This window comes from Babylonia areolata, unplaced genomic scaffold (genome assembly GCF_041734735.1).
Source record: "Babylonia areolata isolate BAREFJ2019XMU unplaced genomic scaffold, ASM4173473v1 superscaf4, whole genome shotgun sequence".
Lineage (NCBI taxonomy): Eukaryota > Metazoa > Mollusca > Gastropoda > Neogastropoda > Buccinidae > Babylonia > Babylonia areolata.
In genome coordinates this window covers 100,400-122,899 of record NW_027468369.1, presented here as the reverse complement: position 1 = coordinate 122,899, position 22,500 = coordinate 100,400, and the positions used below count along the sequence as shown (strand labels likewise).

The following is a 22,500-nucleotide window of genomic DNA, read 5'->3' as shown; positions in this document are numbered from 1 at the left end:
GTTGCCAAACAGGCTGACAAAACTGTGTTGTGGGTAGCTGTTAGTGTTAGGTGCACATGTATGTTAAAATGTATGTATCCATTTTGTGTGTGTGGGTATGTGTGTTAGTCACATTTTGTTGTGTGTATGTAGCATTGATCTAATGTGTTATATAAACAAAAGTGTTTGTGATTGACAGGATCCATGACAGACTTGCCCTTTCACTGTGAACACTGAAAGGTAAGATCATCTTTTCTCTTTAGATGGCTAGCACAGTATGTAACAAATGACCTCAATTTCTTATATTTAGTGTTTAGTTGAAACATGGCTATGAATAGTATGATCATTATCATCATTAATATTATTAATATTAACTGTTACGGCTATAGATCAGAGAAGGTTGCCAAACTGGCTGACAAAACTGTGTTGTGGGTAGCTGTTAGTGTTAGGTGCACATGTATGTTAAAATGTATGTATGCATTTTGTGTATATTCTATATCTTTATTTAAATATACAAGTTGTAACATGTATGTAGAACTTAAATATAGATAGATAGATACATTGATTGATAGATATACATATAAAATACACATGCCTGTATACACATATAGATGTAAAATAAACTTGCACATATTTGACAGATAGATAGATACAGATATAGATAATAAGATATATGTGAGTTTTAGGGTACAAATTCAAGTCAGTTATAGATTATTTCATGTAGCAGTCTCATTATCTCAAAAGAATGAGAGAGAAAACATTTGCCATCAGAGTAGACACAGGGCAGCAAAAGGTGGAACACTGCTGTGTGGCACCAATCCTATGTCATCTCCATCTGGAAAGGTGTCAGTATGTTCCCCTCACCTGCATCATCAGTGAACGTGACCATCATTAACATTATTATTAACTGTTATGGCTATAGATCAGAGAAGGTTGCCAAACTGGCTGACAAAACTGTGTTGTGGGTAGCTGTTAGTGTTAGGTGCACATGTATGTTAAAATGTATGTATCCATTTTGTGTGTGTGGGTATGTGTGTTAGCCACATTTTGTTGTGTGTATGTAGCATTGATCTAATGTGTTATATAAACAAAAGTGTTTGTGATTGACAGGATTATATGACAGGATCCATGACAGACTTGCCCTTTCACTGTGAACACTGAAAGGTAAGATCATCTTTTCTCTTTAGATGGCTAGCACAGTACGTAACAAATGACCAAGGTTTCTTATATTTAGTGTTTAGTTGAAACATGGCTATGAATAGTATGATCATTATCATCATTAATATTAACTTAGCACCAATCTTAACTGTTACGGCTATAGATCAGAGAAGGTTGCCAAACTGGCTGACAAAACTGTGTTGTGGGTAGGTGCACATGTATGTTAAAATGTATGTATACATTTTGTGTATATTCTATATCTTTATTTAAATATACAAGTTGTAACATGTATGTAGAACTTATATATAGATAGATAGATACATTGATTGATAGATATACATATAAAATACACATGCATGTATACACATATACATGTAAAATACACTTGGCACCATAAAATTTTATCATTACAAAGTTTAAGTGTCCAGTTCAGCTTCAAGTATCTGCCATCAAACGGGTTGATAGATCAGATACATAACAAGTAGAAGTTTACACTCGCATATTAATTGACATTTGATCACATGCAGCCACAGCAGAAGCTTTGGACACTTGTGCATGTTGTTTGCACAAAACAGTGCGTTGCTGTGTTGGCATGCACTTTTTCTGAAATAGATGCCTTGATCAGGAAATTTGGGATTGTTGAAAAAACTTGCTTCACATATATGATGTAGATCTATAGCTCTTTCTCGTGAGATGGTCCATTCTAATTTGAAGAGGGTTTTTGGTGTGGAGGGTATACTGCCTTGTACTGGTGTTGTAGGCATGGAATTATGGTTAAACAGCAGACAGTGAAATGTCAATAAAAATTGTAGCATAAGAAGAAGACCAGATTTAAATGCTTAAACATAATCCATTGTTTTACTTTTTTTCTTTAAATTGCAAACTATTCAGTAAACATTAGTGCTAATATATTGTGTTTTACAAAGTGAGCTTCACATTGGTTTGTATATGACATTCTGACAAATGAATACATGAATAAACTTGATATGTTACTACACCATGGAACTGATACCTTGTCATGGTGGGGTAGCTTGAGTGCTTCAGTGACCTGTCGAGCTATGTCATTTGATGTGTCACATGCCTGGTAGGGCCTCCCATGCTGGACAGGTTGTGGGTATTTGTTCCACAAACTATACCAGCTGGCATGATGCACGCATTTTTGGGTTTCCCTTGCTGAAAAGGTTGTATAGTAGAAGCCCGACAAAATTCAGTTGCAAACACATGTCTTTGCATATTTATCTCTTATGACTGACAATTCGTCGTCCTTCTGTTTCAGGAAATGGACATCAGCTAGGACAGGAACAACAGAATCTTCTGTGAGAAAACCTGTATGCTTTTGATCTAAATAAACACAATACAATACAACATCATAAGCCTCTGTTGCTTGATCAGTGGATGTTTGGTTTGTTGAAGGTGCTGTTTGTGTGCTCCTGTGGGGATGTCAGGGACTCTTTCCATTAAAATACTATGCCCACCCTCTGGAAACCCTCTCCTGAAAATTTATCATTTTATATGTCACTTTTCCTTTTCTGTCATTTATTACTTCAGCCATGCTATTCATTCCCATCCATTTTTTTCAAGATAGCCATGATTATTTATTTTTCTGGACTTCATAATTGTGCATTCTTGCAAAGCTGTATTCAAATTTGGACCTAGGATATACGAGTTGCCTGCTGGCTTTTTTTTTTGTTTTCTATGCCTGTTATGTACAATTTGCGTATTATGTATAATTATGTCAATGTTCAGGTTTGATTGGTTTACTCTATCGATAGATTAATGGAAAGGCCAATTTGATGCATGTAGTTATATGTGCATGCATACGACTATTCATGCACACACACACACACACACACACACACACACACACACACAAAATCCCTCCCCCCACACCCCCTTTTTTTTTTTTATATACAAGATCAAGATCAATATTATATGACACACAGTCACACACAAATTGTTGTTTTTTTTTAATGGCTAACTCATGTTCAAGATTTTAAATCCCAAAACTAAGTTCATGGCAGAAACTATATTACATATTTAATTCAGCATTTTTATGAATGAGAAGTAGCCAAAATGAAAACCATCACTGTGGTGATTGATATTCAGTGTCCCAACACATTTACCACTCTGAATAAAGTCCACAACTTGCTGCAACACAAGCAGCCATTACTTACATCTTACCGAAGTCATGCTTACCAAAAATAAACAACAAAAATCAATAATAATAATGATATTAAAATAAGATAAATGAAGATATCTTATTTTAATATCTAACCAAAGTCACACCTACCAAAAAAAAAGATAATGATATTAAGATAAATAAATGAAAACAAGAACATCACTACAGTTAAAGCATTTCAGCTAAAAAGCTGGCCCAGTGCTTCCTTCATTGAACGACAAGCAACCTCCAGGTTGATGACCACTCCCTCCAACCACCTGAGCTCATCTTCTTCCACCACCAGTCAGTCATTTCAGAAACCATTTCCATCAGTACATTCAAAATGTCAGTTTCTCAAGATGGTGGCATTAGAACAAACTCATATATGTGCTAAACCACGTCTACCACACAGATGCCTGATCAGCAGCATAACCCAATACATCAGGCTTTGAGTGCATGCATATGTTTGTGTACCCATCGGGGTAGATTTCGTCTGCACAACTTTTGCCAGAGGACAAACACTTATGTTGCCATGGGTTCATTTTCTGTGTGCAGTATGCTTCCTGCACATTAGATTGGTGTATCGTTGCATGATTTTAAATAAAGTATGAGAAGACGGATGAGACATGGATTTCAAACTCGGACTGTCACGGTTAACAGTGTAAACGCACACTGTCTCTCTCTCTCTCTCTCTCTCTCTCTCTCTCTCTCCATTGTCAATCAGAGTATTGGGAACCGGGCTTTCACCAACATACACATATTTCATAAGGACATGGAGTGATTACCAGGTATATAATATACTTGCAATTTTCCTTTCTATGCATTGAACCAAAAAGTTGTCATTTAGACAGGATTCACACATGAGCCATGAAGGCTTTGCCTCTTGTTCAAGTGAATCACAAGTGAGTCTTGAAGGCCTTGCCTCTCTTGTTTTCTGTATTTGTATTCACAGAGTAAGTCCAGAGTCATGTAATAAAGTGAATTTATGATGACTGTTATTTATTTTGAAATTAGATTATAAAAAAAACTGTAAAAGTTGTTTTGACTATTTTTATGTATGTTTTTTTTATCTTATTTCCATTTTTCTTAATTTTTACTTTTAAAGGAAAAATTGATTGAGTTGATCAGCCTATGTACATTGACTGTTTATACCTGTGATGTGAAAATCTGATTGAGTTGATCAGCCAATGGACATTGACTGTTTATACCTGTGATGTGAAAATCTGATTGAGTTGATCAGCCAATGGACATTGACTGTTTATACCTGTGATGTGAAAATCTTTCCTATCTTCTCTAACAACTTATGTGGGCTGAATTGTTTGTGGCATTCGGTTACAGATAGCAAACGTTTGAACAGAGCAAAAAGATAAAAGCTTGCCTTGCTTATTTTCAATGGAGGTAAGTGATTTCAGATGTGACTGGATGTGTTCACACTTGGTTCAAGTTTACAGAATGAAACTGATGTTAGCTGCTGTTGTTCCAGGTCAGCATTGTTGCTCACCAGCAGGAAAACCACCTGGGGAAATACCAGACAGAAGCTGGAGATGAACTAGAAATTCTTCATGTGGGGCTTATCACTGCAGAGGTAGAAAACTGAGTACCGTAAAGTTCGGTCTATTGAGCGCACTGGTATATAAGCCGCACCCACTAAATTTTGGAAAAAATTGAACTTTATACATACATAAGCCACACTGGCTTATAAGCCGCACTTATTTCCGGTACCGGAACACATACTGATACTACAGAAAAGCTGTCAATACTTTAGGTTATGAAATAAACACAAGCGGGAACAACACAAAGAAAAGCAAGCGAAAATACTGCTAGTGCCACAAAAAATAATTAATAAACACAACGAAAATAAGATCCATAATTTAGGGATAGTCACATTTATTCAACATCATCCTGCTCACTGAATCCACTGAAATCTTCGTCTTCAGTGTCCAAGTTGAAGAGAACCTGCACAGCTTCCTCCGCCATCTTGTCACTGACTTCAGCCTCGCTTTCACTTCATGAACATGAAGGTGGAGGTCGCTGCTGGTTCGTCGCTTGCACTGTCGTATGCTAGGTCGATCACCTTCAATTTGACGGCTGTATCATAGGCATAACGTCGCGTTTTCGGCATGATGAGGGTGTACGCTTGAGCAGAGTAGAACTGAATGCTGATCTGAAGGCTTTAATGTGTGCGGATTTGATTTATAAAACGTGAACAGTTAGCACACTATCCTGAAGCTCGTCCAAAAATTCATGGACAGAAATCATGATTTTGGTGAGTTGAAGGGCAGCTAAGAATAGACGAGAATGTGACACTCCCGGGATCGTTAAAATCCTCAAATAGGCCGCATCGTTGTATAAGCCGCAGATGTTGAAGCTGGGGTAAAAAGTTGTGGCTTATAGACCGAACTTTACGGTATATGCTGAATGTTTAGTGTTAGAATGAACAGATTTGTTGTCAGTTTGGGAAGGGGGTTTAGGAGTATGTCTTTTGTTGTTGTTGTTTTTCATGAGTTTGTGTGGGAATATTTGATGCCGTTATTCCAAACTTATTGGACACAGCATTGTTTATTCAGATTCAAGTGATGTGGTGAATCAGCTTTGAACCACCCTTTCACTGATTGTCATAGGCTTGACACGAAACAGTATATTGATATTTGACTACACAGTTGATCACAGCACACTCAGTTGCATTGAACACCATCTCACATGAACAGAAAATACCCCAAGACAACTGTTCTAGAAAAAAAATTCATACAGTGAAATCTCTTGTAGCCAAAATGTAATACAGTTTGATAAATAGAATACAATGCAGAGCAGTTCATTGCTACACAGGTTAATGTAAAGCAGTACAACAGTGTACAATTTTAATGTAAAGCAGTACAACAGTGTACAATTTTAATGTAAAACAGTACAACAGTGTACAATTTTAATGTAAAGCAGTACAACAGTGTACAATTTTAATGTAAAGCAGTACAACAGTGTACAATTCAGCCACTTGGTATACATTTTTATGTTATCCTCAAAGGGAGACAACCCAAACTGATTGAATGAATTCAGATGATGAAATCTGCAGATTTTCTATTCTCCTTACAGTGACATTACATAGGTGAATGATTGTAATAGAATCAAACTCTTGTCGTTGTGCCAAATTAGGAAATGTAATATGTCATTATTATGTTTTTTGATCATGCCATACAAATAAAGATACTTTTCAGTTAGTTTGATCTTGGATGTTGAGTTTTTCAGTTCAAAAGTAACATCCGATTCTCCACAAAATTCAAACTCTACAGAGCCCTGGTGGTCTCCATTGTACTGTATGGTTGCGAGGCATGGACACTGACGGCCAAAACTGAAAGGAAGATTCCAGGCCTTCGAGAACAAATGCCTGAGGAAGCTCCTTCAAATTCCCTGGATCCAGCACAGGACCAATGAACATGTACGGAGCAGAACTGAGAACCTTGCTGGACCTCAGGAACCTCTCCTTTCAACTGTGAAGAGACGCAAGCTGATATGGTTTTGGCACAACACTCGACACACCAGTCTGTCCAAAACAGTCATGCAAGGCACCATCGAGGGCGGGAGAAGACGAGGAAGACAGCAGAAGAACTGGCATGAGAACATCAAACAATTGACTGGACTCCGTACACGTGAGCTGCTGCCGGCGGTTGCTGACAGAGACAGATGGAGAAGGAAGGTTGCGTCTGCGGTCCTCAGGTTTCCCCCAGTGACTACTTTGTAGTTATGGGCCTGAGTGAGTGAGTGAGTGAGTTGACTTTTTTCTTTTGCAGGACATTTTTGCAAAGGCACATACTCAGAACACCTTACTGACCTGGGCTGCACGATTCGGTGGCTGGCTCCTGATGTTTGTGGCGTTCGGATGTCTGACCAGCATTGTCACCACTCTCGGTACGTTTGTTGTATATTTTATGACTGACTTGTGTTTTGACCGTGTGTGTGTGTGTGTTTTTTAGTTTTTGTTTCAAGGTTCTCACCTGACAGTCTCTCTGTGTTTGATTTTGGATGTGTTTGCACTGGGAAAAAAAAAATCTGTTCATTCGTTATCATAGAGCTGCAAGTGCATGAACTTTTCTCATGAACAAAAGAAAAAGGTGGTTATGAAATTTTCTCAAAAAGAAAAGAAAAAAGGTGGTTAATAAGGAACACATTGACTGAGGCTGCATGCAGAGTGGACCCACAACTGGCCATGTCGAGCATGCCTATGCCCCACCCACCCGGGAGAAATAATTCACAGGCAGTTCCCTTTTCAAGCTCACTGGTGATGATACAGTGCGTAGTGTGCATGGCTTGACCCATCTGTTCAGAGCCTCGATTTCTCCAGTTTTACTCCTGATGTGCGTGCTTGTGTGGGTGTATGCACATGTGTGGAAGCACTTGGGGTTTGTTGAGCATTGACATAAAAAAAAAACATGCATATATATTGTGAGTCATGGACTGTGCTTGCAATTCCAGTGCCAGCAGTCTGTAGGGTCTGAGAGTAATGCCACCAAACTGGCACTGATAATTGGGCAGCAGAAAAAATGAATAGATAAATGAATAAATAAACTGATGAATGTAAAGATAAATGAATAACTCCCTGGAGGACTGTCAGTGTTAGGTCACTAACGGAGATCCTGCACTGGCACTGACTCACCTGATGACTGGTGGTAGGTCCAGTGGTGCCTGTTTGAATCAGCATGTGCAGGAAACCGCTAAGTCCCTGACTGATGTGCAGAAAACTGCTTACTGATGTGCAGGAAACTGCTGTCCCTTACTGATGTGTAGGAAACTGCTGTCCCTTACTGATGTGCAGGAAACACCTGTCCCTTACTGTTGTGCAGGAAACACCTGTCCCTTACTGATGTGCAGGAAACCGCTGTCCCTTACTGATGTGCAGGAAACAGCTGTCCCTTACTGATGTGCAGGAAACCGCTGTGTCTCTTACTGCTGACAATTATTGCTTTGGCAAGGAGACTTATTGAGTGATTGCCTCCCCTGAGTGGTAGCTTATGGCTGATCTGTTATCCCACCAGTTGGGCAGCCACACAGATTTGGGGGGATGCTTGCTGAATATCTTGTGTTTACATAATCCATCAAAGCTTGGTGTGGATTGTGTTATTGAACTTACCTGTTATCTGTTTTGTCTTTCTTGAATTACTCGCAAAAGAGATTCAGGCACCAGCAGGTCTTCAAATATTTTGATTGGAAAGACTGGAAAAAAATCAGTATCCTTTTTGCAAGATGAGTTGCAAAAAATCGAATCCGGAACCTTTAGGGTTGAAGTCCAGTATATGAATGACACTGTGCCCTTGATTACTTTATAAATTGAAATTATAAAGAGAACAGCACATAGATTAGATAGAATTAACATTTTTGGTGTTTTGTTTTTGTGAGAAAACATGGAAAATGTTCACTTGCTGCAAGAGTTGACCCATCTTGGATTGATGTGGATCATTTCACTCAGTTAGCTATGCCTGTATGCTCTCTGTGATGTGGATCATTTCACTCAGTTAGCTATGCCTGTATACTCTGTGATGTGGATCATTTCACTCAGTTAGCTATGCCTGTATGCTCTCTGTGATGTGGATCATTTCTCTCAGTTAGCTATGCCTGTATGCTCTGTGATGTGGATCATTTCACTCAGTTAGCTATGCCTGTATGCTCTGTGATGTGGATCATTTCACTCAGTTAGCTATGCCTGTATGCTCTCTGTGATGTGGGTCATTTCACTCAGTTAGCTATGCCTGTATGCTCTCTGTGATTGTTATCTAGCAGCTAAGGCATGGTGAGGTCATTATCCAACAATTTTACTGACATCTTTTTCAGCGAGTACTAAGTAATGTGAGTACACATGAGACAGAGCGTAAACCTGACAAGATGGCGTGGAGAGCCTTGGCCAAAGGAATGATTCAGCGCTTATAGCTTTTAGTGACGTTCGTTTGGCTGAGAGCGGACCGGGGCAAGACGACTCATCTTTTCACTGTCAGTCGCGCGAAATTTGGCCAAGCAGAGCAAACCGATAGGCCTAGTTTGCATCAGTTTGACATGGTAAGTATATGTAACACCAAACATGGAGTATAATTCAAACTCCTCCTTTTACCATCACTGACTGAGTGTGTGAAAGACAGGAAAGTGGACACAAGGATAATGGTGGCAGACATTGATTCTGGTTGTGTGTTGGGTTGACAGTGGACTGGCTCCCCATCGTGCGTGAGCTGGTGGCCATGGGGGTGTGGACGCTCAACGCGGCCCTGTCCATCTCCCTGTCTCTGACCGTCATCGCCCTGGGCTGGATCCGCTACCGCCCCTGGCTGGGCCTGTCCATCCTGGTGATGGCCGTCACCCCCTTCTTCTTCACCAGACTGCGCTCCCTCCTCTCCCCCTCCTCCTCACGACACAGACACGTCTGAGTCGCCCTTCCTTTGGGGGGTGGGGAGCTGCCTGTGGGTGATAATAATAATGGATACTTATATAGCACACTATCCAGAAATCTGCTCTAGGTGCTTTACAAAAACGCTTTTGTTAACATAAAACATCATATCTATGTTACATACACACACCAAAATGTGACCACACACACACACGCGCGCGCGCTGCATACATACATTTTAACATACATGTGTATCTAACAGCTACCCTAACACATACGCAAACATAGGCAGGCACAAACTTACATAAACACACGCACACGCACACACAATACACATTCATATACATGCATGTAGTTATGGACACATACATATGTATACACACATAGTCAAGCACAGCCAACGCAAAGGAAGTGGACCTGCCACGATTGAACTTATTGCTGAGGGAAAAGGTGAGTTTTGAGACGAGATTTAAAAGATACGAGGGAATCAGAATGACGGGAGGTTATCTGGGAGCTTGTTCCACGTCTTTGGCGATTGAAAAGAAAACGATCTGTGTCCATAGGTCTTACTTTATTCTTTATCCCAGGGTGATCACTGTGCTCTGGTGTGGAATGTCAGATCCTTTAAGAGAGAATTCAGGCTTTTTACTTTTTTTCTTTTTTTTTTCCGAGAGCATTCTGTTGGAAGTGACTTCAGTCTGCTAGCGATTGGTCTCTGCCATATTAAGGTACGTCTGCTGTCTCCTGTAACACACGTCTTTTCTGTTTCTGCTTGCATCTGCTACGCATGTCAGTTTGTTCCTATGTGATGTTTGGCTGACTCTGAGAGTTACTGTAATTGTGTGAATTCACCATTTTGCCACCAAGTTGAATCCAGTTTCTTCTTTCATAGCCTTGACTCAACAGACTCAATATTAGATGTTTTTCCTTTTCTGTATTTCAGTGATTTATAACAGTTGAATGAATCATGATTGTTCTGCAAGTAACACTTTCATTTACATCATTTTCTTTTTCATGCCTTGTATGTGTGTGCGCACATCAAGGGAAATGAAGGTGATATTTCCATACTGTGCTGAACTGCTTTGCATTGTACAGCTGCCTTCATCTGAATATTGTCTATGGATGTGTGTCCATGTTGAGAAAAAGATGGTATTGTTGTGTTTATTTATTTCAAAGCCTTCATTGTCTGTGATAATTGAAATAGTTACAGTCCCAAAACTACACCAGTTTATTCTTTATCCCAGGAATGTGTGTGTGCGTGTGTGTGTGTGTGTGTATGTGTGAACAATGGAAAGGGCCTGTGCTTGTTTGTTTGTTTGTTTTTCTCTCCTTTTTTTTTCTTCTTCTTTTTTTTTTTTTTTTTTTTTTTTTTTTTTTTTTTTTTTTTTTGTTCATGCAACTGGCAGAGCTTCAACTCCTTTTATAATGGATAGATTTCCTCCCTTGTCTCAGTATTTTCTTACGACATTTTGTGTATCTGTGTGTGTGTACATGTACGCTGTTTGCTCACATATTTTTCTATCTGTTTTTATTGTTGCATTTCATCTTCGTGAAGTAAGCAATCCTCTGCTCATTTAAATAAGAAAATAAAAACTTCTTCGTTTATCTGGTCCTAAACGTGGACCTCATACATGAAATAATGATCAGCAAGATAACGGGTTTGCTCAGTGCTCCAGGTGTGTCTGTACCATTTTAGATTATACATGCTGCGTAGTGTTTATCCTGTTCTTTCTACATGACAGTGATTTTCAAACATCTGTTCAATAATGGATAAAAAAGGAAAGAGAAACCAGTATGTCCATTTTTAAGCATTATTTTGCTGTTCATTCTTACACTTATCATTATGTTCTTTGAAAACTTCGTTCAGTGAGTTTACTGACAGACCATATTTCTAAACCACTTATAATAAAGCCTGGCAGAATGACACAGAAAATGACCGATAAGCACCTAAAGGCAGTTGTCAGTCAGCTCTACCCAGGTAGGCAGCCTGTTGTATAAATGACTCTGTTTTTGTGATGTGCTTAGAGCTTGGTCTCAGACTGAAGGTAGGCACAATATAAGTATCAATAATGATGATAATGAAACATATTTTACTTGTTGAAAGTGCATAAAGTTGAGGGAATATTCCTGCCTCCTATTTTTTTTCTTCTTTTGTTTTTGAGTTCATGATCATGTTTGTTCAGTGTTGTTGACACCAAGTTAAGTACATGCAATCTTCAGCAAATCAAACAGTGTTTGAAGGTGACAAGAGGGTGTGCAACTGTTGATTCAGAACATGAAAATGTGACACAACTAAGATGGTCATTAACTTCAGACAAACTGTTTGACGTGGGAGACATCTTCAAGTCTTTACCACGTTGACAGTTGTTAATAAAGGAGTGTTGTTGGACACATAAGCAAAATTGGTGTAATTTTTTAAAGAGAACAACCCACTTCATGTTGTGTTCTGTTCAGGACAGATCTCAAGTAATTATAGTTCCATGGTAGTGCAGGGCAGTGTCTTTACATCTGTCTGAAGTCTGTCCATGTTACTTTGATATGTCTGAATTATACAGGTAATTCTGCTCTTGTAAGGGAACAGTGCCAATAATTTTGCATTTGTTGGGAATAACTGAGCTGCTCACTCATGTGCAATTGAATGTAAGTTAACTCTGTTCCATTTAGCTGCAGCCAAGAAATTTATTCCCCCTGGCAATCTTTGTGATGGCCATTGCAGAGGTGATTCCAGTTATGTCCCCTGTCTAAGACATGCAATAAATTCCTGGATCTCTAAATTGTGTGTGTGTAAGTGTGTGTGCATGTGAATGTTTGTTTTTGATTTTTGAAATATAATTCTTTCGTTGTTCTTTCATTACAAGCAACTATGTTGCATTATGGAGTGTTAAAATGTAAACATGACAATTTTTTACAGATATTAATCAGCTTTTAATTAATGTCAGTGTGCCAAATGTCCTGATTCTGTTACTCATTATTTGTACATTTCTGCTGCAGATATTTTGAACATATGAAGGAGAAACTGAAAGTATTTTTCTTGTTTTCTTTCTTTAGAAACAAAATCCAAACTGTTAATGACTAGTAACTGTTTTGCTGTGTTTTTGTGCATCTTTTTTTTTTTGCTTACCTAGCCCACTGATTCATTTGTGGTAAAAATAAAAAATATGGAGGACATGAACTAATTTTGTTGTGTGACTTAGTAACCTTTTTTTAGAATTTGTTTTATGATGTGCATGGAAAGGAAGTGGGTGAGCTTCTGGCACTGTGAGATACCTGTCTCTCAAGTCAGTTGACAGGTGGGTCAAGGATGGAGATTTTCCTGGGTCCGGGTCAACATATCATAATGTGTATTTGTATTGTATTTGTATTTCTCTTTTTTTTTTTTTTGTCACAACAGATTTCTCTGTGAAATTCGGGCTGCTCTCCCCAGGGAGAGTGTGTCGCTACACTGAGAGCACCACCTATTTTTAAAAGAATTTTTCCTGCGTGCAGTTTTGTTTTTCCTATTGAAGTGGATTTTTCTTCAGAATTTTGCCAGGAACAACCCTTCTGTTGCCGTGGGTTCTTTTACGTGCGCTAAGTGCATGCTGCACACTGGACCACACTTTATCATCTGATCCGAATGACTAGCGTCCAGACCACCACTCAAGGTCTAGTGGAGGGGGAGAAAATATTGGAGGCTGAGCCGTGATTCAAACCAGCGCACTCAGATTCTTTCGCTTCCTAGGCGGACGCGTTACCTCTAGGCCATCACTGCACTCTGAATGTGCCTTCATTGCCTATAATTTGTGTGTATATAGTCAAATCCCAGTTTCAGAGTTGCCATAATCTGTATTGGTGTTCAGAAGAAACATTTACATGCCCAGTATTCCCCACGTCTGAAATTGTAATATGGCGTATTAGTGACAGGGTAAAAACTGTCCTGTGCACAAAACCTAACAAACCTTTCATTGAAACAAACGACTGTGAGGGCAGCAGCCTTTACCACAGAAGGAGAAGGAAAATGATTGATGACAGGCATGATCAGTGGATGATTTGTGCACTGCATTTTTCAACGTCGTTCAGATCCTGGCATTGAATAGGAATGGAAAGCTTTTCTATTTCCCACAACAACAGTCATACACATGACACGGCCGTGTCCTGTGAGGCACGGTGAAGATCAGAACACCCACATGAAAACTTTTACTGTTACTTCTGCCTGTGATGGGTTACGATAACACAAACAAACCATGACTGGCTGGACTGCACCCGAATAAGTCTTCTGACAGTCGGACCAGTGGGGTAAGATGCAGCATTATACACAAAATCCCACAAACGCAGAAGAAAATAAATCAAAGTTTAATTATGTCAAGAAAATAATTATTGAAGCGATTAAAGGAGTTTGACTCTTTTTTTTTTTCTTTTTTTTTTTTATCCCTTTTTGATGTTTTTGGACAGTTTCTGAAAAATTATAGTGTTGATTTTCCATTCAAGTATTAGAATAATTGAATTTTGTTTTTAGATTATTATCAATCAAAACTGGCATTGACATATTACATCATTTACCACTTGACTGATGTTTTGTTGGGTTTTTATTGTTGTTGTTTTGTTTTTTCCTACAATAGCAATCATGTCAAAATACTTGAAATATTTCTTGCATCAGCACTGACTGTTATGTGTGTGTGCGTGCGTGTGTGTGAGAATCGCTTTATTCTTCTTGTTTTGTTTCCTGTGAAGTCAGTGCATTAGTTTTTTTGGAATTAAAAGAAAAAGGTTGAATGAAAGAAAAAAGGAGGGGAGACAACCTGGTTGAAGCATGAACAATTACAAATGATACAGATAGACCGGATAAAATATGGAAATGAATGATAAGCAGATAAATTACATCTTAATAAAGGAAAATTCACGGCTCCTGTTCAGCATATACTGTTTGAAACAGAGCAAACACCAGGGTAGCAGGCATGCAGGCAGGCTTTTAAAAGGTAGAGAGCTGGCTGTTTGTGAGATACAGCTGGGGGAAGAATGTTTTTTTGTTGTGTGTTTTTTGATAATAGTAAAAATAATAATAATAAAGCATTTCCGTTGCACACTCCTGTTGTATAATTCATGTGCTTTCTTTCACTTCTTGATATGTGGTGGCAAAATTGAAGTGTTTCCTGTTTCTAGGGGATAGTAGCATATTGAAAATTTGTCATCACACCTTTGTTCTGTGAATGAAGCCATCAAAGATGTATGCTGGTGGTGGTTTTTTTGTGTGTGTGTGGGTTTTTTTAATGTACTGGTGCATATGTATGTTTGTTTAACTTTGTTCTCTATTACTTTTACATTGTTATGGTCTGACAATGTTTTAATACATTGCTGGATACATTTCTAAAAGTGTTTTAAAACAATTCAGTTTTCAAGTTAAACATTTATTACCCATAGCAGTCCTCGTGGGTGTGGGTGTTGTTAATGCTATATTATTTTGCATATGTCATTAACCATACGTAAATGTTTGGGGTTGGTTTTTTGTTTGTTTGGTTGGTTGTCATCTGTCCTCTTTTAATGATTTTCTTCAGTCTTTAATTTTGGTGCATCCCTCTTAAATGGTTTTCTTCAGTCTTTAATTTTGTGTGTATGTATGTGTGAAATTGATATTGAATCATCCTGTGCTGTGTGCTTGGTAATAAAGTTAATAATTATCCCTGAAATGTGTGGCACTTATTTGTGTGTGTGTGTGTGTTCAGCGTGCATTTTAGTTTCCAAGAAACTAGTGTGATAAATAGAATAACACAAATTTTTATTTTCTAGAAAGGCTTTCAGCTTTTGTTTCTGAATGTTGCTGTGCTGTGTGACAGGAGGAGCACAATGCCATCAGTACAATGACTTCACTAAAAAAAAAAATCATCTTCCAGAATCCAGGTGTGTGATTTTTTTCACGAGTCTCATTACCTTCCAATAACAATATGGAAATTTCATCATCTTCTCCACAGTTATGATATTATTTATTTTATTTCTTCTTCTTGTATTTTCTTTTATTCTTTACTCTACTTCTTATTTCCATTATAATGAATAGTGTGTTATAGTTTATTGTCGCTAAAAAAAAATAATATGACACTCGTTTAAACACCCACTCATATAACAGTCATCAACCACAACATGAAATGGTCAGCTTTTTTTTTTTATTCACATGACAAATTGAGCAACTGACTACAACTAAAATGCCTTTATGGTGTACTCTGAACTTCAACAAATGGCAACAATGAAGCAAAAAATGTGTGGTATATTACATATAATTTATATTAAAGGTAATTGAAAGCAAGTTTAGAATATTTATTTCTGGTCTACATAAAATAAAAGCCAACATGGTGCTTTAATACTGTTATGTGCTACACAGCAGATTTCTGTAAGCACAAAGTTCCATGTACAGTCTAACTACTTGAGACAGTCAACATCACATACACATTTAATGTTAATACTGCAATCCACTGGACAGATGTAAATACTGTCAAGTAATTCATAGTACAGCAAGAGAACATCCAACTGAAGCCAACCCCCACCCACCACCCTCTTCCAAAAAAAAGTAAAATGATAAAAATAAAAGAATGCCTCTGAACAGCAGAAACAAACTCAAGACCGGAAAATATTTTGAAGCTGCAAATTTCACAAGAGAGCAAAAAAGTTCTTCTAAAGTATATTACATGATTTCTCCTTGGTCTGGCTGAAAAGACTTCGAAATGTGATCAGTACCGATCAGAAAATTCAGTTACAGACTGGACAAGAGATAATTTTCCTTCCTGTCTCGAAAATTCAACTTAAGCTACTCAGAGTGATAGCATAAATAATTACCATGTGTGACCTTTGGAAACTAAGTGTTTTCGCTTTCAACTTGGCTTTCTCTTGCAGTACCATGCATCCTTTACCCTGGACACCATACTTATCATTCCTCATGATGAGTTGGCTTCAGCAGAAGTCCTCCGTGCAAACTCTCTGTGCGTATGTGGGATTCAGAATATCACAAATGTGGCATCATGCGCTGTTCAGGTTTCCTCACAAGAACACAGCACATGTACATATTTCAATCAATATTAGTTTGGGTTTTTCTTAAAAATCAGATCAACAACAAAATGTAGACCAACACAACAACCACAAGCATTCCAGTTTAAATCACAGTGTAACAGCTTTGTTAAGCAACAATGTTGTAGACAATTCTCATTGGACTTGCACACAGGGGATGGTTTTTAAAATGAACATTTTTTAACCCGACGAAACCAAAGTAAACAGAACATAGCTTAACACAGCAAAAATATTCATCACATTTCAGTTGTCATAATACACACAGACCGCTCACGTGAACTACTTTGCAGAAAATACTGTGCTGGCGCATCTATACTGTGGGCATTTTACAGCAACTATCATTGACAGAGGGCACTTGTGGTTGAAAAAGCTTTAGTGAAAAATATGGCATGGCAACTGTGGTTGAGGGTGTATAAACTGTAACTACACTATGTAGTTGTGTGTGAGTATGTATATAAACAGAAACTATATTGTGCAGTTGTGTTTGAATGAATATAAATCATAACTACACCATGTAGTGTGTGTACGTGGATATCAAAATTTACTATACCATGCAAAAGGAGTATTTGAACATTTAGTACCACTACTAAATAGGTTCCACAACTCTAAATGGTCTGCAAACCTGATTAATAGTGTATATGTCTAGAATAGTAGTGCAGCTAAGAAACATGGCATATAGGAAAACCAGCCCAAATAGAAAAAGTACAAAAAATAAACAAAAAAACAAATATCAACTACGCTACTTTTTTTTTTTTTTTTAATCCCCTTTTTATACACAGGCTGCGCTTTTGTGTGATCTGAGCAGATAACATTATTTGAAGGGCTTCACTCTGCACCTCATTAAAACACAACAAAAATTATTTGAAACCATATGCTGGCTTTTAGAAGGAAAAATGTTTGCTAAATCAAACCTATTCCTTGAATTAAACATTGTGTCAGGATTCTTTTTTTCTTCTTTTTTTTTTTTATTCAAATAGTTTACATATGATGCCAATTCATGCTGATGTGACAACTAGAAGGGTTTTTTTAAGTAGTGGTTTATTTATATTCACAGACATAAAAACAAACACCTGCAAAATCTGGCGTGACTTTTCCTATTTCTACATGAACGCAAACATACCTCAGCAGCACATTGCAAAGCTTAAATGCATTTTGAAAGGACTGCAGAAGCAAACGGTTGGCTTAAGTACATTATATATATATATATATATATATATATATATATATATATATATATCACAGTAAATGTTCCTTTTGATTTTGCAAATGAAGGAGTTACATTGAATCTACAGCAGTATACCACATTAAATAAGATAATATTATTCTTTCTCCCAGCAAATCTACTTTCTTGATATGGATCACGAACGAACTAGTATTGAGTCCACAGCAGCATGTCACAACAAAAACGTGACTCCACAGCAGTATACCACAATAGATAAGATTATTCTTTCTCTCAGCAAATTCATTTTCTTGATATGGCTCATGAAAGAACTGGTATGGAGTCCACAGCAGCATGCTACAACAAATGTGTTGAATTTTTCTCTTTTTCATTTTTTTTAATGCTGTATTGTTGGGAGAGGGGTTTGGCAGTCACTGGACACACAGAAACACAGAACATGTGGCATAATAAGACAGAAAAATGCATTGTTGTACTGTCCCTCACCTGCAGACTGACTCCACCCCCATAAAGACTTGTATTTCTACACCGTGTCAGTCACAGACCACGTCCCATTGTGCTCGACATGTTTACCAGCTGACCTACTTTACACAACACTGTCTTGTTGGAAAAACAGTGTTATAGGACAGTTTCAAACAGATGTGTTTGTCTTTCCACACAGGCTGTTTCTTCTTTCTTTCTTTTTTTTTTTTTTTTTTTTAACTCTTTTTCTAATTTTCATGCTTTCTATTTCCCACTTCCGTTTCACAAGTGCTCATGAAACAGGAAAACAAACCAATTCTATCTTGCAATTATCTCTGACCACCATGGGCAGGCATTATGGTAAGTTTGGTGTGGAGGAAGAACATTATGACAAGCACTGCTTTTGTCTGAAACTGAAAAACTATCAAAAAATGCCCCCACCCCCACCCCACCCCCACCTCCCTCCTCCTCCCCTTTTTTTTTGTCCTTTTTTTTTTTTTTTTTTTTTTTTTTCAACGACCATATGCCAAAAGCAGAATGATAAATAACATGAAATGAAAATGAAAATGCCCCAACATCATAAATAAGCAGAAAAAAAAAGGAACAGAGTCAACTTCATAAACATTAATTACTGATGAAAAAGCCAAAAAAAAAACCCCAACAACCCAAAACATGGGCTAAATGGACGGTTTCTCAACACTGAACCCAGAGACAGACAAATGTGACAGTTCTTCCAGTTGTGGCAGAGAAGGGGAAGGAGTGTGGTGAGGAGGAAGGAGGTAGATGTTTACTTCAGCGTTCCGCTCCAGTTGATGGGGTTGTAGCGCAGTACCTCTCTGTCGTACCTGTTCTCCAGCTGCCGATCCTGTCGCCTCTGTTGCCACTGGTTCTCCATGAACTGCACACACAACACACAGTGCTTTCCTTCACAACGGGTGAGGTGAGTAGAGCCTCATGAAATCTGGAGACATTAGGGGTTCTGTATATAGCATTAACATGGATTTGAGTCAGCATCATCATATTCTTCTTCTTCTTCTTCTTCTTGGGTGTAGGCAGCCAACATCTACATTAAGACGAATCAGCCGCACTTATCACTTAGGAAAAAGCTTCCCGCTCCGGTCGGATGAATGCATGTCATAGTTTTCATGGTCCACAGGGGTGTTGCCAGGTCTGTTTCCGATTTGGTGGGGGAGGGGAGGGGAGAGGGGGGGAGGGTAGAAGGGGGGGAGGGGGGAGGGGGAGGGAGGGGGTTAGTGGAGGCATGCCATCCTGGTCTGGAAGGCAGCCAGGGATGGCACCAACACAGTTTGTCACCATCACCATATACCATCGGTCATCATGAAACGTAAACTGTACAATTTCACGTGGCTGATCTGTTGGCAGGCTTCGTTTTGGTTTACCTTTCATGTCCGTGCTTGGTTTACCTTTCATGTCCCTGCTTGGTTTACCTTTCATGTCCCTGCTTGGTTTACCTTTCATGTCCGTGCTTGGTTTACCTTTCATGTCCGTGCTTGGTTTACCTTTCATGTCCCTGCTTGGTTTACCTTTCATGTCCCTGCTTGGTTTACCTTTCATGTCCGTGCTTGCAGTCAGCTTGTGTCAAAACTATCAGGCTTTGGGAGATTTATGTGTGCTGCTGTTTGAGGGCCTAGTGATGGTCTCCACCATGGACATTATGCCAACTCAGTCTGGACTCAACAAGTGCAGTCATCACAGGCTTTCAGTGGGTAGTATCCTGCTAAGGTTGGTCGAAACAGGTGCTATACTGAACTCTGACATCATTCAGCATTACCGCTAGGTCTCTCCCAGTCTGGGGGGTATGGGGGGGGGGGGGGGGGAGACTTTAATGCATACTGTGGCATGGTGGCCTAGTGGTAATATGTCCACCTATGAAGTGAGAGAATCTGATCGCACAGGATCGAATCCCACGCTCACCAGTATTTTCTACCCGTTCTGTAGACACTGAGTGGTGGTCCGGGTGCTTGTCTTTCGGATGAGATGAAAAACCAAGGTTCCATGTGTCGTATGCACTTACACTGCACATTACATTTTACGCTCCAAAGTGCATGCACAATGGGCTGAACTGACTCAAACACATGCACAAAATTTTAATATATACATACCCACACAGCCATATGCACACACGTACATATGTTCACAGTTATATGCATGGAATGGACACACACACACACACACACACACACACACACACACACACACACACTGCAAATAACTTGAGCATTATGTGACAGCCACTTAAACAGCAAAAACAAAAGCGAACAACTTACATTTTTGTTGTCGTCGCGGAACTGCTTCAGGTAGTTGAACTTTGAGACGAAGTTGTTGAGATCCTGGGACCTGCACTGATTGTCGTACTGCACTGCTGCCTCACTCTCCTTCACTTTGTCCTTCAGTGTTTGCTTCTTCTGGGCGTCCTGGTCAGCCATCTGTTGTTTTAACACGTCTCTGAAGTGACGTCTGCACACAGAGGCACTGCATTATGTGAGGGGACATCTTTAAATACATCTGTTGCTGGGGACACCTTTAAATACATCTGTTGCTGGGGACACCTTTAAATACATCTGTTGCTGGGACATCTTTAAATACATCTGTTGCTGGGGACATCTTTAAATACATCTGTTGCTGGGGACACCTTTAAATACATCTGTTGCTGGGGACACCTTTAAATACATCTGTTGCTGGGGACATCTTTAAATACATCTGTTGCTGAGGACACCTTTAAATACATCTGTTGCTGGGGACATCTTTAAATACATCTGTTGCTGGGGACACCTTTAAATACATCTGTTGCTGAGGACATCTTTAAATACATCTGTTGCTGGGGACACCTTTAAATACATCTGTTGCTGGGACATCTTTAAATACATCTGTTGCTGGGGACATCTTTAAATACATCTGTTGCTGGGGACATCTTTAGATACATCTGTTGCTGGGACACCTTTAAATACATCTGTTGCTGGGACACCTTTAAATACATCTGTTGCTGGGGACATCTTTAAATACATCTGTTGCTGGGGACATCTTTAAATACATCTGTTGCTGGGACATCTTTAAATACATCTGTTGCTGGGGACATCTTTAAATACATCTGTTGCTGGGACATCTTTAAATACATCTGTTGCTGGGGACATCTTTAAATACATCTGTTGCTGGGGACATCTTTAAATACATCTGTTGCTGGGACATCTTTAAATACATCTGTTGCTGGGACATCTTTAGATACATCTGTTGCTGGGACATCTTTAAATACATCTGTTGCTGGGGACATCTTTAAATACGTCTGTTGCTGGGACACCTTTAAATACATCTGTTGCTATGAAACTTCCCTGAAAAGACATACATCTACAAACAGACAGAGTGGCAAGGCAGCCCAGTAGATAAAGTGACTGACAAGGTAGCTAGGATCCTCTCACACCACCGTTCAAGAGTGTGTTTTTTTCTTATCACTCCACAAGACCTTGAGAGGAAGACTAGCACCCTTTGATGTTGTCATTGTTAATAGAGTTATAGTTCACACAGGCTGGTGACTTCAGACTTTGAATAGATTTATTGCTACACTCCGACAGGCGCAATAGATCCTGTAATCCATGTCAGCGTTCAGTGGGTTATGGAAACAAGAACATACCCAGCATGCACACCCCCGAAAACGGAGTATGGCTGCCTACATGGCGGGGTAAAAACGGTCATGCACGTAAAAGCCCACTCGTGTGCATACGAGTGAACGCAGAAGAAGAAGAAGAAGACTGCTACACTCCGCATTTGTTTCTGTATTCTTTTTTTTTTTTTTTAATAAAAAAGGAGAGGGGGTTGATAAAAAAGGAGAGGGGGTTGAAGGCTGATGGATGTAAGGAGCAGGCTGGGACAGGGGGAAAGAGAAAGACATACTCATACTGTTAAACAGTCTGTTGGACTGTGTGGTAAATAGCTGGTCAGTTCCAAAAGAGAAAGTTTTGAACAAGAAAATTTCCACAATATATCCACACCATCAATTGGAAACACTAACCAGATAAACTGGGACAAATCTGTACACAATCAAGTGAAACAAAGCTCAGTTAACAAAATAATGTTCAGCACAAATGCATCTGGTGTCTTCAGAATGTTTTGCATAACAGAGAAAATTTAACAGAAGTGTAAATGCAAGACTTATGATATTTG

At 38.9% G+C, this 22,500-nt stretch overlaps 2 protein-coding genes and 1 long non-coding RNA gene across 6 annotated transcripts in view; 2 read left to right on the top strand and 1 right to left on the bottom strand.

The window, feature by feature from the left end:
- Window positions 1-2,802, top strand: part of LOC143278195 (uncharacterized) — a 6,635-nt gene extending 3,833 nt beyond the window's left edge. For 2 of the 3 annotated variants that reach the window (XR_013053864.1, XR_013053863.1), the window contains 3 exons: window positions 179-219; window positions 1,090-1,143; window positions 2,414-2,802. This is a non-coding gene — a long non-coding RNA (uncharacterized LOC143278195). Of the gene's footprint in view, window positions 220-1,089; window positions 1,144-2,413 lie in introns of all 3 variants that reach the window. The other variant, XR_013053862.1, reaches the window with a different exon arrangement.
- Window positions 1-15,312, top strand: part of LOC143278194 (transmembrane protein 43-like) — a 35,988-nt gene extending 20,676 nt beyond the window's left edge. For both annotated transcript variants that reach the window (XM_076583237.1, XM_076583236.1), the window contains exons 10-12: window positions 4,779-4,880; window positions 7,078-7,195; window positions 9,476-15,312. In XM_076583237.1, the coding sequence (XP_076439352.1) occupies window positions 4,779-4,880; window positions 7,078-7,195; window positions 9,476-9,696 (441 nt within the window). In that variant the 3' untranslated portion in view covers window positions 9,697-15,312. The remainder of the gene's footprint in view (window positions 1-4,778; window positions 4,881-7,077; window positions 7,196-9,475) is intronic.
- Window positions 15,313-15,773: 461 nt separating this feature from the next.
- Window positions 15,774-22,500, bottom strand: part of LOC143278196 (uncharacterized) — a 14,596-nt gene continuing 7,869 nt past the window's right edge. Inside the window, exons 3-4 of the mRNA XM_076583238.1 lie at window positions 20,613-20,802; window positions 15,774-19,222 (exon numbers count right to left, since the gene is read on the bottom strand). Coding sequence (XP_076439353.1) covers window positions 19,112-19,222; window positions 20,613-20,802 — 301 coding nt within the window. The 3' untranslated portion in view covers window positions 15,774-19,111. The remainder of the gene's footprint in view (window positions 19,223-20,612; window positions 20,803-22,500) is intronic.